This window comes from Camelus ferus, chromosome 5, assembly GCF_009834535.1.
Source record: "Camelus ferus isolate YT-003-E chromosome 5, BCGSAC_Cfer_1.0, whole genome shotgun sequence".
In the NCBI taxonomy this organism is placed as follows: domain Eukaryota; kingdom Metazoa; phylum Chordata; class Mammalia; order Artiodactyla; family Camelidae; genus Camelus; species Camelus ferus.
The window spans coordinates 7,402,211-7,419,170 of NC_045700.1; the positions used below are offsets into that span (position 1 = coordinate 7,402,211).

The window sequence follows — 16,960 nt, forward strand, 5'->3', positions numbered from 1 at the left end:
CTGCAGTCCTCAGCACCAAGTGTAGAACTCAGGTTCAACAGGACTGTGCTTGGCTAGCAGCTAATGATTTTATTGTAGTAACCAACTCCAGCAAGCTTTTGTAGAATTTGGTCCTTACACATTTCACAACCCCAAAAAACTGTGTGGAAAGGATTATCCAGAGAGACAATTGGTGCTTTCTTAAAATGTTTGTTTCTGATTTCTGTACAGGTATACTGTAATCAAAATGTGAGTAATTCAATCCTTTTGGATAGACCTGAAGAAAAAATATTTCTGCTCAAATATTTTTTTCATTTAATAAAATTATTTACAGGACACTAAATAAAGATTAATGACAAGATTTCTGATGACACTGGGAGTATTAAAATGTGTTATGACTCTCAAATTTTCGATGAATTTAAAATGTTATGTATAGCCCCTATAATTACCAATATGGTGTTGTGCATTTCACAATCTGCTAAGCGGACAGATCTCTTACTAAGTCTTCTGACCCCCTACCCCTGCCAAGGGAACTTTGGGAGGTGTTGTCTATGTCTGTTGCCTTGATAAACCTTGGAGCCATGTTTACATGTGCCCAAACTCATCAAATTGTACATGTTAATTATGCACAGTTCCTTGTGTAGCAATTATGCGTCAATAAAGCTGTTAAAATACAATTTTCCAAATGTTAGATGTTATATACCTCAAAAACATGTACAAGGTATCAACATACTAAAATATAGCTGGTTTTCTTTAACACCATCCTTTCATTGCATCGGAAGGGAACCACTGGATGTTGAAGTCCTTCACACATCATGGACTTGCTCCCTAAGAGATGCACAGGGTGGGACATTTTCTACACTGCGGTGGAGCCGTGGGCTATTCGTTCCTGCAAAGAAAGTGGGAGACTGTTTGACTGAGGAATTAGGACGATGTGGAACGTCAGACCACACAAATATTTCACGGAAAGGGTTAAAAACACAACCAGTGTTCAGCTAGAAATAAGTTATTTTATTTTAAAACACATACAGGTTAATAAATATTATTGGAAAACTTAATAAATAGCCTTTTTATTTACATAAGGCAATTACAACATGCTATGATTACTTCTAGAAAGCAAAAATATAAGCAAGTCTTAGTCATTGACAAATGTGTGTGTATGCTAATTGGAAGCTCCCCTGATACATTTACAGGAAAAAAATTTTATGTAACCAGTCAACACGTTACCTTTTTTACCTTCTTCTTTCACAATTATATTCCATTTTACAAGAAAGTAATAGTTATCATGTAAAAAGGCAAAAACACTCAGGAATGCTACTGAAAAACAGTAGCCTCAAATTTTCCCAAAGTGCAAAAACACTGACGTAGGGGGTGACAGGGTGGGGTAAATTATTATAGTCTGACAAATAAAAGAAATATTCTGAACTTTTCAATGTGACCCTTTGGCACTAGTGGTTTGGGAGACCCTGACATTCACCTGGTGTCAGGTAGCTTCATGGTCAGGGCTGAGCCACTTGGAAGCAGAAAGTTCGGCGTCATTTATCGTAAATTCAACACAACAGAATCAATCTGGTTCACGGGTCATTGAATCTTCAGCAGAACATAAACCTGTGCAGAATGTCAGAGAAGCTCATCACACCATCAGAATGTGATCTTTCAGTGCAGCTTTTTTAAGTCCCTGTTTAATTTCCATATTTTACAACGGAATATATAAAACCCTTCCTTTTAAAACAACAACAAAAAAAGGAAATTAAAGTTTCATGGAATCATGCAAACTTTACACCCAGTGCTTCCTTTGCTTACTCAGTGCTTGAAGCTGCGTGTCTGCAGCACGGTCTGAGCAGACAGGATGCTCAGTGCGTCCCTCCAGAGCATCCCTGCCCACGGCGCTCTGGTCTGAGACTCCCAGCACGCACGCGCTAACCGGCGTGTGCTTTAAAACAGTAGATCTGGAGGACCACACCACCCCTTTAGAGGTAGAGAAACTGAGGCACAGAAAGGTTAAGTGACTCACCTATAGTTGCAAAATTCAAGAAAAAATAGAGAAAAAAACAAATAAATCCTTCTCCCTGGCTCATGCTCTAGGCCCTAGACTAAGCTTTTTTTTTTTTAATCACATTGGGTACATTTAAAATAATGTTTATTTACATGATCATTGTTATACTGAATATCAACTTTCTACTAGACAACATTTTTTTGATGTAACACAAAGTTACATTTTCTTAAAATATAATTATTTTGTTGCAATTAACAGTGTGTGAGAAACGTGTATGAAAATAAATGCGTTGGTGATACTGGGCCAAATTCTTGTTTCCATTCCTATAATTCTTAATCTTTTCAAGTATATGATGGAGGTATAAGAATCTGGCCAGATGTGAGAAATCACCTATAAACTAAAGGACAGACCCTTAAAATTCATCACCAGTACAACTTTTGAGGTGGAAGTGAGGAATACAGAAAGTTGAGGTATTTTATATGATAAACTCTTTTATGGTGTGACTGGTGCGCAAACTGATTTTTTTTTCTTTCTAACTCAAGTTAACAGACCTTTAGCTATGAATATGAGGAAAACATACGAAAAACTCACACAGACACGTCCTTGGGAGGAAGGTGAATGCTAAGTTCATGTTACGGTTTTGGTCCCTGAGAAGGTTGAACACCAAGATTCCATCTAACCCTGCTTGATGGGTGAACTACTCCCTTGGTGTCAGCCACGGTAAGGACAACTTTTTCAGGCCACCGGAGCCAACGAGACAGTCATGAACGGATCTAAACTGAAGCGTCTTCTCTTCCTAGGTTCCTACACAGTCGCAGGAAGCCTAAGTCAGGATCAAGCAGGCATCAAAGAGCGATGGGCCTAGCGCTGCAGACTTCTTCTGCATCAGCTGAGCAGCTTAGAGAGGAGAGGACTCATCTCCCAACAAGAACCTGGCAGCCCGGCAGTGGCCTGTGAGCAACACCTGTCCCCGTGGACGGCAGTGCCCGTCCACGCCTGGAGACAGCACATCTCAAGCGCTTTACGGATGTCTAGGAACTGGCCTCTGGAAGTAAGCACAGAATTTACAAAGAGCTGAGAGGTCGAGGAAGAAGGGAGGTGACAGGTGACTGCACACTCTAGTAGTGCTTTCTCGATCAGACATGAAACCCAAAGAAAAAAATCCAAAGACAGAATTACTACCGCTGGAATGAACTTCTGGAAATAAAACTGCATGTAACAAACTGGCTTGAAAAGGAGGACTTGAAAGAATATTTCTTATTGCTGAACCAAGAGCGGCGAAGTGTGTTTCACAAACACTCTAATGTGAAAAGACCACAGTGACATCTGAGTGATGATTCCTCCCTCGAGTCCCAGCTGTGGGCAGGTCTTGCCCTCCAGGCGGCAGGGAGCACCCCGCCCTTCCTCTCCAGAGCCTTCTCCGCAGAGATGGAGCAGTCCTTCAGCACAGCAAACACCCAGGCTGGGCTTGGGGCTGCGTTTGGGTTAGAATCCTGAACAGGTCCTACACTTGATTACTGAGCAGAACAGGAAGCAATTGTTTTAAATGCAAAGATTTAGATGAGAAGACAAGGCATTGTCCAAGCAGGAGAGGAGAGAAATGGCCTATTTAAGTATCTCTCCAGAGTAAATCTGTAAGTTGTGATCACAAACATGGTTTTAGAGGAGGCTTGAAAACAAGCAGACAGCAGGCATTTTCCCCTTAGTTTTATCAAAGATAAGATGCAAAGAACGGCCTAATAATGCAAATGTTTTATATGTATTTACTTTTGGAAAGACCAGTATAACACCTATCCCCATTCTGGGCCTTCCCTTTTGAAGCTTTTATTTTTTTATTTTGCAATTCCAAATAAATTATTAAAAAAACATGAATTAGTAAAATAAATACTATTAAGTCAGAAGTAATTTGTTCTATGTTAAACTTGAAAATGAAGCGGTTAGACTGCTGATCGTGTCAATTACTTTGAGGCGAGAGTCATGCATTTGGAATATAATGGATGATCTGAACATTGTTCCACTGGAAGAAAAGCTGGGTATCACCCCCAGAATAACTTGCTGAACAGACGTAAACTTGGGAGAGTCAAACTGTCCTGGGGACACATCACCTTCAAGAGGAGACAGGCTATTAATACTTCGAGATTTTGTTTTACTCTAAAAAAATCACAGGGAGATAATCTGGAAAACCTCACCTCTAAGTATCTGCAGTATAATCATGGATTAGCTGTAGTAAGAACACCAATAGATGCATTTAAATAAAATAAGCTTCACATATAAGTTGTATCCCCCAAAATGGTAATTTCCATATGACACGGGAACTTTCTCCTTTTACTTGTACGGCCACATGTGTTCTTTGAATATCTCAGACTCCTTACCTAGGAAACTATTTTAATGCCTAAAAGTATATTGATACTGCTACATTATATTTTCAGGAAGTTCAGTTCAATAAATTAAAGCCTTCATTCCTAAAAATACTGATAAAAAACAAACCTTCAAGAGTTGACAAAAAGAGTAATGAGTTTTTTGAGCATTTGTTAACTATCAGTTACTGTAATTTTTTTTAATTTTAAAATAATCTTGTTGCTGCTCTTAGCTCATAACTCACAACCCATGATCATCATACGTACTTTTAATTCATAAAGGTGTTTTTTGCTCTGTGTTAAACTATCCTCATTTTATTTAGCCTCCTTGTTCCACACTCTAGGGAACTACTCCTTGGGTCTTTAGAAATATTCTTTCTGTCTGAAAAACAAATTTTCTCCTATTGACATCGCTCAGTCACTTTAATTGGGTGTTACTAAATTTCATGTTTTACTTCACCAGATCCACCTTAGCCAATCTCACCTTTCAACCTGGCATAATTCCCTAATTAGAGACAACATTGTACATGAAGCACGTGATATCTCGATGAAACATCTGAACCACTCTGTGCTTTGTTCCCATTTAATACACATGGAAGGGTAATACAGACAGACAAATGGCCTCTTTGATCCAAATACTGGATTAGTTAATTAATGGTGAATTTTGCACTTTAGAAGTTTAATGAGAGGTTGGGTGAGGAACTGTAGGGTGCGCTGTCATCTCAAACAACAGGGAGGTGGCTAAATTAATTGTCTTCATTTTTGCTAGAAATTCTTTTGAAAACTCTATGTGTTCCAATTTGTAGAAACTGCCCTAAGCTTCATTTTGCCTTTAACGTATTCCTGAGTTACAGGGAACTCATATGTGCTCCTGAACACTTACTCTCTCCTTTAACAGCCTTACTATCAAGTTAAATAATTTATTTCTTCTGAGTGGCCACAGTGCTTGCTGAAAGAGAACACGGATATATTTAATACTGGATCCCAGTTACATTAGACTGAATGCAAATTAAATACCTAACGCTCCCTAAGTCAACTCTCTTTAACTGGGCGATCACTACATGCTGAAAGGGTCAATTTACTCCAGTGTGTCTTTAGTCTGGACTCTTCCAATGAATGAATATACTATTATTCCTAACTGCCTTGAACACTGATATTTTGAACAGTGAAATAGTAAAAGTATAATCAAGGAGGCTGCAGTATTCCAATCTAAGAGAACAGACACACAGGAATAGTCAAATTAAGTGAATAGTTCAAGTGGTAAAAGGCACTGAAATTGATCTGAGCTATTGAAATCTTCCTGCAAATGGAACAACTCCATCTTGTCCATTCATTCTTCTCTATTTGCAATTAAAATGCCTTGGAGTGGGGGTGGCTAGGAGAGTCAGCTCATTAGAGGATTAAAAACAAATGCACGCACCTCTTATTTGAATGAGGTACCTGAAAGTTATACATGCTTGACACGAAATACCCAAACTACAGACACATTTGCTGTAGAGTCAGACTTCAAGACAACAATTTCTCCCATTTCCAAAGTAAGATTCTAAGTTAAGGGTATCTGCTCCCCTGCAAAGACTAACCAGAAAAGGCCCATCTTTATTTTCTACTTAAATAATGTTGAAATGTTTTCAAAGCAAAGAGTATTCATGAAAGCTTCCAGGTTAATAGCAATGAACGTGAGATCAGAGAGATGGGGCCCAGGCAACCACCGAGCAACTCCAGCGTGCGGAGGGCCAGGCCCCCACCCTGGTGCTGAGCAACACGGCTTCACTCTCCAGCAGCCCACCCACCAGTGTACAGGCAACTCTAACACCAGCGATTCACGGTCTCTTCCACTTTACATCAAACCAGGACCAGAAACCACATCCGTTTCCTGTTCCTCAAGCCATCCAACCTCCTGCTGCAGCCTAGTCTGTTTTCACGTTAGATTTGTTCATCTCCCCCAGGTTGAAGTTGAACTCTTTGAACACCTGTATGAGGACAATCCCGACGGAGACGGTGGTGAACCCGCAGGCCATGCCCAAGAAGTCCACCAGGCCCACGTTGCTCCACTCCCGGAAGAGGATGGCCGAGGCCAGCAAGACCAGCGTGGTGAACACGACGTAGTAGATGGCCCCGAACACGGAGGAGTCGAAGCATTCGAGCGCCTTGTTGATGTACCTGAACTGGACGATGATGCTGCAGCCGAGCACGGCCAGGAGCACCAGGCACAGGCAGAGGGCCCGCTGACTGGACGGGTTGTTGTGGAAGATGTCTTGCGCCGCCAGCCCAATGCCCTTGGTGGAAGGCACGGTGAAGCTCCCCAGCAAGGAGCAGATGCTAATGTAGACCATGATGTTGGTGGGCCCGTGGGCGGGCGCGATCCAAAAGATGAGCAGCAGCAGCATGAGCAGCACGATGCACAGATAGCCCACAAACACTGCAAAACAGAGGGCGCACAGTGACCGGGAGGGGCTGAGCAGAGCCGCCCCGTCCCCCGCCCCCCCGCCACCGCCACCGCCACGCTAGCCGCCGTGACACCCTGCTGCTCCAGCTGACCCTTTCCAGATCCGCTGAGCTCATCCCTCAAAAAGCATTCCCAACATTCTTTTCCCCATTCAAATATTCATAGCTCCTACATGTTTACATGTCAACAAAAAAGTCCTCTAACAGCAATACCTTCATAACAGTAAAAGACAACAGAGATGCTTTGAGAATTTTTTCAAAGTCATTTCACAGGCTAGTCAACTCAGCAAACGCTAGGCAGAGGGTCCTCCTGTGGGTGGGGGGAGGGAAAAGGAGTCACATGGGGGTCTGAAGGTATATGTAGGAAAACGGAGAGTATTTGTGCCTGCTGCAGGGATTGGGGGCAGAGGCCAGCAGCCCTGGGATGTGCGGGCAGTTCCACACAGAAAATAATCATGTTCTCACAACTTCTGAATGTTGCCTTGGACCGTTAAGTGGAAAATGTTTATAATCATCAGAGCGTAGAACTTGTTTTATGTATAAAACAAAGTAATTGGCAAGGATATAAAAACACTGAGTTTTTCAGAACCTCAAGAGCCATTCTCCATTTCAGAGGGTCCCACTGCTGATGGCAAAGCCCCCAGTGTTTGAATCAGTAACAGGACACCTCCACGTCAGTCTGCTCTGCACCTGCGGATCCCCAGCCACTCCACACACACGGGGGGGGGGGGGGGGGGGTCTGCGGGCTTACTATGCCTCCTGGAGCTGTGCCTGGGCACCGTATTTCATTCCAAAGCACTGACCCTGAGGCATTATGTTGACTGCTGTTTTGTGTAGAAGGAGGTTGTATTTTCCATGAATTTCGTTTCCAGGCGTAAAGGGGGTGCTAGGAACTGGGCCTGACTGGGCTGGGAATAGCGTGGACTGTACCAGCAGGCAGGTGATGGGGGTCCCCACCTCCCCGAGGGTAAGGAAAAGGACTATGGAGCCCTGCTGGGAGGATTCAGGAAGATGCTGCAGCTGAAAGCTTCCTGGGAGCCTGACCTATAGGCTGGGGAAGCGGCAGTGCAGAGCAGATGGTCAAACACAAACCAGGGCTGGACTGTGTTTGGGGAAAACCGGAAGCAGCCTGAATGCTCATGTGCAGGCTTCATTTCAGGAAAAGAAGCTGGGTCTGAGTGGTTTTCTCTCATGGCAGGGAGGGGGCAGCACTGCTGTGATTACACTTACTAAAAAAATTGATTAATTAAAAAAAATTACGTCCAAAATACATACAAAAGATATATACATAGGAGTGGGGTCAGGGAGGGCATAGCTCAAGTTGTGGGGTGCATGCTTCACTCCCGGCTACCTCCTCTAAAAATAAAGAAGTACACACACACACACACACACATATCTCTGTGGGGAACCTAAAGATAGATGAAACCGGGCGCCAGCACTCAGAGAGCTTCACATCAGAGGGGAGAACAGATGGTCCCGCAGGGAGCCGCCCAGGGCAGGGACAGCAGGAAGGAGGTGGGAGGGACGCCCGAGGGGCTGAGCCGCAGCGGACCTGGCGCCACGGAGGCGGAGGCAGGCGGATGGGGAGGCTGTCAGTGCACAAGGTCTGGGTCCCAGGAGGCAGCAGAGGGGCCAGAACAGCAGGTGTTGGCTCGGGTTGGCTCGCCCGCCCCGGGGCCCCGCCTGCAAGCCGGGTGGCTGCGGACAGTGGTGGGCCTGGAGCACGGACCACAGCGGGGGCGGAGGGTGCAGCTCCGCCCGGAAGGGTCCCGCTCACGCTGGAGGCGCAGCTCAGAGGTACCTGGGTTGGTCAGCTTCTCCTCCAGCTCGGCCTGGGTGGTCACACTCTCAGACTTCGGGGAGTGGATAATCAGCACGACAGAACCCGCACAGCTGAGCAGACACCCCAACTTGCCCAAGATATTGAGCTTCTCTTTCAGAAGATAAGAAGCTAAAATGGACCTTTAATTTTAAAATAAGAAAGCATTAAAGATGAAACCAAACTAGCTGACCTGTTCCTACTAATTGCAGATATTTTATTAAAGTTACATTTTCTTTAGAGTCACATTTTATTTTCAACTTCGTTTTTAAGAGTAGAAAGATTAGGATTTATTGAAGTTGCTATTTCAATACAAACAGGATTTTCATTTTCAATTCCATGCATTGCCTGTACAGTTAATGATATTCTCAACTCTACTACTATATTATATTAATTATATTTCAGTAGATATGAAATATACTAGAGTAGAAAAGTAAGTTTTATGATAAACCAAAAATAAAAATATTGCTTCCTTATTTTAAAATCAGTCTAAAAAAACTAGGTTAAGTAGGAAAATAGGATAGAAAATTGTTACAATAATTGTAAGTAATTCATGATCAAAACACTTAAGAGAAAACACACAAATAAGGAAAAATCACAATGCTAACAGTAATTGTACTATGGTGAAAGAGAATGATCAATTATTTTTCTCTTCTCCAGCACTGGGAACTTTTAAAATGTGCTCACATTACTTCTTTAAAGCAAAAAAAAAAAAAAAAAAGAAAAAAGAAAAAGAAATTCCTCAAAAAAAATCTATAATCCTAACGTTAGGAATAATGTTTATTTCCCTGTGAGACAGGAGGGAAGGGGGCAGGGCACAAACATAAAAAGAATGACACAGCAATTGAGGACAGGACAGAAACTGATTAGAACCAAGGTGGCGGGAGATTCAACTCCTAGTAGACTTGGAGGCCCAAGATGGCAGGAGATTTGACTTCCAGTAGACCCTGAACCTCATTATACACTCATTGTAATGTATTAGGTAAATGGTACTCCCACAGGTGCCATGGCAGTTCCAAGGCTGGCCATAAAAGGTCAAAAAGTGGGCAGCAGCCCAATTCTTGAGAATCCCCAACTCTTCCCCAAAGTAGTTGGAAATAATCCTCCCACTTGTTAGCATATGAAATTACCGAGCCCATAAAACTAACAACCCCACACTTCTTGGCCGATCTCATGTTCCTAGACGACCCCCTGCTGTGAGGCTCTCACCTCTCAAGATGGCCTGTGTTCTGCGTATGGAATGTGTGTCTCCTAAGATTCTCGCGCTCTCTCGCCTTCGGAGACAGCCCACACTCTGTTGAAGGAGCGTGCACTTCTCTGAATAAATCTACTTTTACTCAACTGTGGCTTGCTCTTGAATTCTTCCCTGGATGAAGCCAAGAATCCTCACTTGGTGGGGCATGTCCCAGGGGCTCAACCAAGACTTGGGACATGGCCACTCTCTTGTGCCCCATTTTCCTGCAACACTTGTGTAAATCAGTATATAATTTGAATTGGAAAACCTGGGCTTTTTCTAAATCATGGGATTGATGATTGTCACTTAGCTTCCATCTTCCCCTTATGCCGCTCTGTGTCCCTCCCCAAGGAGACCCAGCAGTGTAGCTGGGAAAATAAGCAACATCACCAAAAGAAACCACACAGGACATATGAATACACAACTGGATCTTAAACTGAGGGGCTCCACACAGTTGGATTAAGAGATGCAAACCAGAGGAATGGAAGGCCTGATGAGCGAGAGGTGGACTGGAGTCAGCCTGGGATGAGGGGCGGGCCTGTGCCAAGGGCGGAAGGGGCTGCCATGCATGAAGGAAAGGAGCAGGAACATACTGGCCATGAGGTCAACTCATCTCCTACTCCACTCTTAGTCTTATACCGGAGTACAAATTAAGCAGTACTGATATAAAATAAGAGTGTTTATAACAGAAAATTTGAGGGATAGTCAGGCTGACAGGTCAGGAATCAACTGCCATTGAAAAAAAATAGTTTATTACTCACAGTTTCCAAGATGAGGGGGTCACAGCACCCCAGGCAGGACCACATGGGGAAGGAAGCACCGGGACTGGTCAGGAGGCACGGGGTTGGGGTTGGGGGGGAGACTGTGGCAAGAGCCTTTATTGTGGTTTCTGTGGGAAGGAATGTGTGAGTCAGGGTGAGCAGCTTAGGACTGACTAATGTGAATAATCAGGGGGCTCTTGGGCACAGGGGCGGTCCCTAGCTGTCTGTCACCCGGTCCTGGGGACATGAGGGCAGGAGGGTGATAATCCAATAAGAAGGTGGTTGGAGCGTGGGCTCTGGATCTCGGTGGGTTTAGATTTGAAACTCATGCCCGAGCAGGAGAAGACCTCCTCCTAAGGAAGGGAGAAGGGGCCAAGGGACACAGGAACCAAGGTAAGGGGGCTCAGGCACCTTATTGGACTGTCCAGATCAAGGCACGTGCGCCACATGCATGTAGGGCAGATGTTAGAGCATCAGTTTAGAGATGCTAGAAACACAGTGTCATTTAAGGACACACCTAGAAAGGATCTGGGCAATGGCTCCCTTCTGAGTGTGCGCCTCGTGGGGAACCAGTCTTCGCTTCCCCTCTGTGGTTATGGACAACCCCACAGTGGCCAGAATGGGGGCATCCACCTAATAGGTGCCTCCCCCAGGAGGAAATCTCCAACTGTCTAGGCTCAAAATCTTTCTCCCCTTGCTCTTCCTGGGCTGCAGTAACTAGAGCTTGCTACGTTCTGAGCTGAGACTCAATGAAAAACATACAAGAGCTCTTTGACTTAAATCAGGAGTCAACAGACTAATGGTTGAAAGCTCAATCCAGCCTTCCACCTGTTTTTGTAAACATCTTATTGTCTCATAGTCATATCCACACAGTTAGTCTGGTCTCTGGCTACCTTCCACCACAATGACAGAGGCCAGCAGCTGCAACAGGGGTCATACGGCCCACAAAGCCTAAAATATTTACCATCCGGCCCTTTACAGAAAAAGCTGGCCACCACGTAAGTTAAATGATCTGCAAACCTAATCACACACCTACCAGGAGAGCTGGCCTGAGGTGGAGGCACAAATTACAGGTTGGCATCAGAGCCACAACAACACAGAGGAGCAGCGACCCCACCTGGGGCATGGGTGGGGCTGGGAGGGTGGAGTGAGGAGCAATGAGATACAGAAAAGGCAACGGAAAGAGGGGGAAAGAAACTTAAAGTCAAGAGAGACAATAAACTATTAAATTGACAGTGATAGGAAACAGAGAGTGTGCTGCAGAAATGACAGCAGGGTCTTGAAGAGAAATCTGTACACTCATGTTCATAGCAGCACTATTCATAGTAGCTAAAATGTGGAGGCAACTCAAGTGTTCACTGATGGATGAATGAATAAGCAAAATATGATATATACACTCAATGGAATATCACTGTGCCTTAACATAGGAAATCCCAGCACACACCACAAGATGGATGAACCTGGAAGATACTATGCTAAGTGAAACAATCCAGTCATAAAAGACATATACTGTATGATTCCTCTTACGTGAGGCCCCTCGAGCAGTCAGATTCACAGAGACAGAAAGCAGAATTATGGTTGCCAGGGGCTGGGGAGGGGCAAGGAGAGGCAGTGTTTTTAATGGATGTAAGGTTTCACTTTTACAACATAAAAAGAGCAGTGGAGATAAATGGTGTTGGTGATCACACAATACTATGAATGCATTTGATACCACTGAACTGTACACTTACAGATGGTTAAGATGATCAATTTTGTTACATGTATTCTACACAATAAAAAAAAAAAAAAGGGAGGGGGAAGCATGGGGCAGCTAGGGCGGGAGAGTGCTCACACCCCGGTAGGGGTGGCCACGGAGGAAATTCAGACTGTCAAAAGGAAACATACACCATGGAAAGATCCACTAAAGGACAAAAAATGCTGCCGAGTTAGGGATTTGGGTTTAGGAAAACTCAGGGATTGACTAGCTTGACTGGATACTTTATTATATATCATGTGCTGTCACATAAAATCAAATCAACTTTTTAAGAAAACAACTTAATCAGGACAGTTTACTTGCCAAAGCTGCGATATTTTATAGTGAAAAAATGAGTGCTAGTTTCATAGGTAAAAGTCAGACTTTTTTTTAAAGTTAAGAGTGCATGTAAATATATTGTTCTTGAGTGACATAAAAGGCAAATCTGTTAGAGTACACTCACTTTCTGCTCGCATATTTATTTGGGACAAGGAATGAATCTATGTATCTACATGATTCAGACGGTATTTTCTAAAGCAAATCTTTGAAGAAATTGATGCTGCATTTCCAAGACAGTGGTAGCTACAAACCTTTTTCAAATCACAGCATTAATAATTACTTAGTAAATACATTGCTAGAAGGTTACTAAAGAAAAACCAAAGGAGAAGTCTTTCAAATTTCTACCTTTCTTCTCCTGGACGGTGGACAGTACTTTGTGTCATACTGAATGAGTACCAAATATCAAAACACTGTCTTAGTCTTGCTTGCCCAAATTTTACTGTAAACAATGATATAACATAAATGGTAATTTGAAATTAAAAAACGACAAAAATGCCTGCACACTACCAAGCACCTCCTTCCATTCCAAGCCTCTCCTCATCTCTGTCCAGGTCCACGTGTTTCTCCCTGAGCCCACCATGGGCTGCACTATACTGTCTGTCCCCTCATCCCCCCCGAACGCCCAGGAAGTTTACTGTATCTGTCCTGTGAAAAGTGTGAGTGCAGCTGTGGCACATGGAGCCCAATAAATGAGCTTTTGTTTCTTTCATTTATTAAACCATTCAAATATGCTACAAAACAGTAATTTCCTTTGATGATTCAATATTGTTTGACATTTATATTGGTACACAAAGCTATAATAAACATTTTTTCCCTAATCATTTTCTATGATTAAATTTCTAAGTGCAAGACTCTCACTTTAAGATCGAAGAACACCTGGAAGATGCCAAACACTCAGTGTCATTCCATCTTCTGAAAACCTGTACTAGTTTGAAATGGACATCGTTCTATTTTCTTTCTTTCTTTTTAACAGCTTTATTAAGATACAGTTCACATACCGCAAATTATGTGTACATCTAAAGTGTGCATGCAGGTGTATACCTCTATCAAAATCCATCAAAGTGGTACATCTGAAAGATGTGTAGTTTACTGTACAGGAACCAAACCACAACAAAGGTGTTAAAAAAAAATAAAGTGTGCATTCAGTGGTTTAGTATATTCACAGAACTGTGCATCCATCACCATCATCAATTTGGGAACATTTCTATTACACCAACAGAAACTCATTATCACCCTTAGACATCACTCACCAGCATCCTGCATGCCCCATTCCGAAGCAACCATGAATCCATTTTGTCTATATATAGCTGCCTATTTAGGACATTTCGTATAAATGGAATTACACAATATACAGGTCCTTTGTGAGTGGCTCCTTTCACATAAAATAATGTTTTCAAGGTTCAGACTATGTTGTAATATATATGCTTATTCCACTTGTTTTGTTTTCTAATAATATTCCATTGGATGGACACTACCATTTATTATATGTTACATAATATTATATATGATGTAACCATTATATGTTATATAGTATATGTCCATCAGTTGATGGACATTTGGTTTGTTTTCACTGTTTGTCTGTTGTGAACAGGCTACCACGGACACTTCTGTACAAGTCCTTGTTTGAGCAGATGTTTTCATTTCTCTTGGTCATGTACTAACAGCAGGTTTTCTAGGACATACAGTAACTCTGCCATATAATTTGGATATTAACCCCTTACCAAATCTATGACTTGTAAATATTTTCTCCCATTCTATAAATTCCCTTTGTACTTTGTTCATTTCCATTGCTGTGCAGAATTTTTAGTTTGATATAGTCCAACTTACTTAATTTTGCTTCTGTTGCTTTTTGCTTTTGATGTCAGATCCAAAAAATCATTGCCAAGACCAATACCAAGGAGCTTACTTCTATGTTTTCCTTCTAGGAGTTTTACAATTTCAGGTCTTACGTTTAAGTCTTTAATCTGTTTCAAGTTGATTTTGTGTACAATATAAGATAGTGATCCAATTTCATTTTTTACATGTGACTGTCCAGTTCTCCCAACACCATTTATGTTTATCCTTTCTCCATTGTATATTCTTGACATTTTTGTCTTAAATTAATTGATCATATATGTATGGGTTTGTTTCTGGGTTCTTTATTCTGTTCAATTGATCTATGCGTCAGTTTTTATGCCAATACCATACTGTTTTGATTACTATAGTTTGTAATATAATTTGAGGTCAGGAAGCGCGATGCCTCCAGTTTTGTTCTTTTTTTCTCAATATTGCTTTGGCTATCTTTGTCTTCTGTGGATCCAAACAATTTTTAGGACTGTTTGTTCTACTTCTGTGAAAAATGTCATTGGTTCTTGATAGGGGTTGCACTGAATCAGTGGACTGCTTTTAGCAGTATGGACATTTTAACGTTATTTCTTCCAATCCATGACATGGAGTATCTTTGCACTTACCTGTGTCTTCTTTGATTTCTTTCATCAGTGTCTTAACAGTTTTCAGTATACAGGTTTTTGGCCTTCTTGGTTAAATTAATTCTTAGGTATTTTATCCTTTTTGATGCAATTGTAAATGGCACTGTTTCCTTAATTTCTTATAGTTCATTCTTAGCGTGTAGAAACACAACTGGTTTTTGTACATTGATTTTGTATCTTGCAACTTCAGTGAATTCATTTATTAGTTCTAATTGCATTTTTTGGAGTCTTTAGGATATTCTATAATATAAATATGCCATCTGCAAATAGAGACAGTTTTACTTCTTCCCTTCCCATTTAGATACTTATTATTACCTTTTCTTGCCTTTTTCTGGCTAGGACTTCCAGTACTATGTTGAATTAAAGTGGCAAGACTGGGCATCCTTGTCTTGTTCCTGATCTTAGAGAAACAGCTTTGGGCTTTTCACTGTTAAGTATGAACATAGCTTTGGGATTGTCATATATGACTTTGATTATGTTGAGGTATGTTCCCTCTGCACCTAGTTTGTTGAGAGTTTTTATCAAGAATGGATACTGAATTCTGTCAAATGCTTTTTCTGCCTCTATTGAGATGATCATATGATGTTTATACTTCATTTTGTTAATACGGTGCATCACTTTGGTTGATTTGATGTGGATGTTGAACCATCCTTGCATCCCTAGAACAAATCTCACTTGATCATGGTATACAATTTTCTAGTGTATTGTTAAATTTGACTTGCTAATATTTTACCGAGGATCTTTACATCAATATTAATCAGTTATACTGGTAAGCAATTTCCCTTTTTTGTAGTGCCTCTGTCTGGTTTGGGTATAACAGGTAATGTTGACCTTATAAAATGTTGGAAGTGTTCCCTCCTCTTTTTTTGGAAAGAATCTTCTTTAAATGTTAGATAGAATTCACCTGTGAAATCATCTGTTCCTGGACTTTTCTCTGTTGGGATGTTTTTAATTAATGACTCAATCTCTTTACTAACAATTAGTCTATTTCAGATTTTCTATTTCTTCATGATTCAGACTTTGGTAGGTTGCATGTTTCTAGGAATTTATTGTTTTTTAATAGGTTGTCCAATTTGTTGATGTGTAATTGTTCACAGTAGTCTCCTGTGACCCTTCCTGTGTCTCTGGTTCAGCTTGTAATATCTCCTCTTTTATTTCTGATTTTATTGGAGTCTTCTCTCTTTTTCCTTCAATAGTCTAGCCAAAAGCTTGTCAATTTTATCTCTTTTTAAAAAGCAGCTCTTAGTTTTGTTAATCTTCCCTATTGTTTTTGGACATTATTTCATCTACTTCTTTTCTGCTTTTTATTTCCTTCTTCCTGCCTACATTGGGGATAGTTATCTTTTTCACTAGTTCCCACCTTCCTAGAGGTGAAAAATTAGGCTGTTTGAGATCTTTTTCCTTAATATAGGCATTTATTGCTGTAAACTTCCCTCTTAGATCTGCTTTTGCAGCATCTCATGGGTTTTGATATGTTATGTTTCCATTTTCATTTGTTTCAAGATACTTTCTGATATCCCATTTGATTTCTTCTCTGACACACTGGTTGTTCAGGAGTTTTTATCTACTATCCACATTTGTCAATTTTCCAACTTTCCTTCTGTTAATGATTTGTAGTTTCATAATACTGTGATCAGAAAAGATATTGGGTATGATTTCAATCTTTTTAAATTTGTTAAGACTTATTTGTGACCTATCATATGATTGATACTGGAAAATGCTTCCTGTGCACTTGTGAAGAATGTATTCTGTGCTGCTGTTGGATACGATGTTCCCTATATGTCTGTTCAGGTCCATTTGAGCTAAAGCAGGGTTCACGCTCAACATTTC

The 16,960-nt window shown here is 41.5% G+C and overlaps 1 protein-coding gene across 1 annotated transcript in view; it reads right to left on the reverse strand.

Moving 5' to 3' along the window:
- Nucleotides 1-1,601: 1,601 nt before the first annotated feature.
- The window catches only part of NIPA1 (NIPA magnesium transporter 1), a 41,782-nt gene continuing 26,423 nt past the window's right edge, over nucleotides 1,602-16,960 (reverse strand). Inside the window, exons 4-5 of the mRNA XM_032479271.1 lie at nucleotides 8,579-8,739; nucleotides 1,602-6,751 (exon numbers count right to left, since the gene is read on the reverse strand). Of these exons, the coding sequence (XP_032335162.1) occupies nucleotides 6,240-6,751; nucleotides 8,579-8,739 (673 nt within the window). The 3' untranslated portion in view covers nucleotides 1,602-6,239. The remainder of the gene's footprint in view (nucleotides 6,752-8,578; nucleotides 8,740-16,960) is intronic.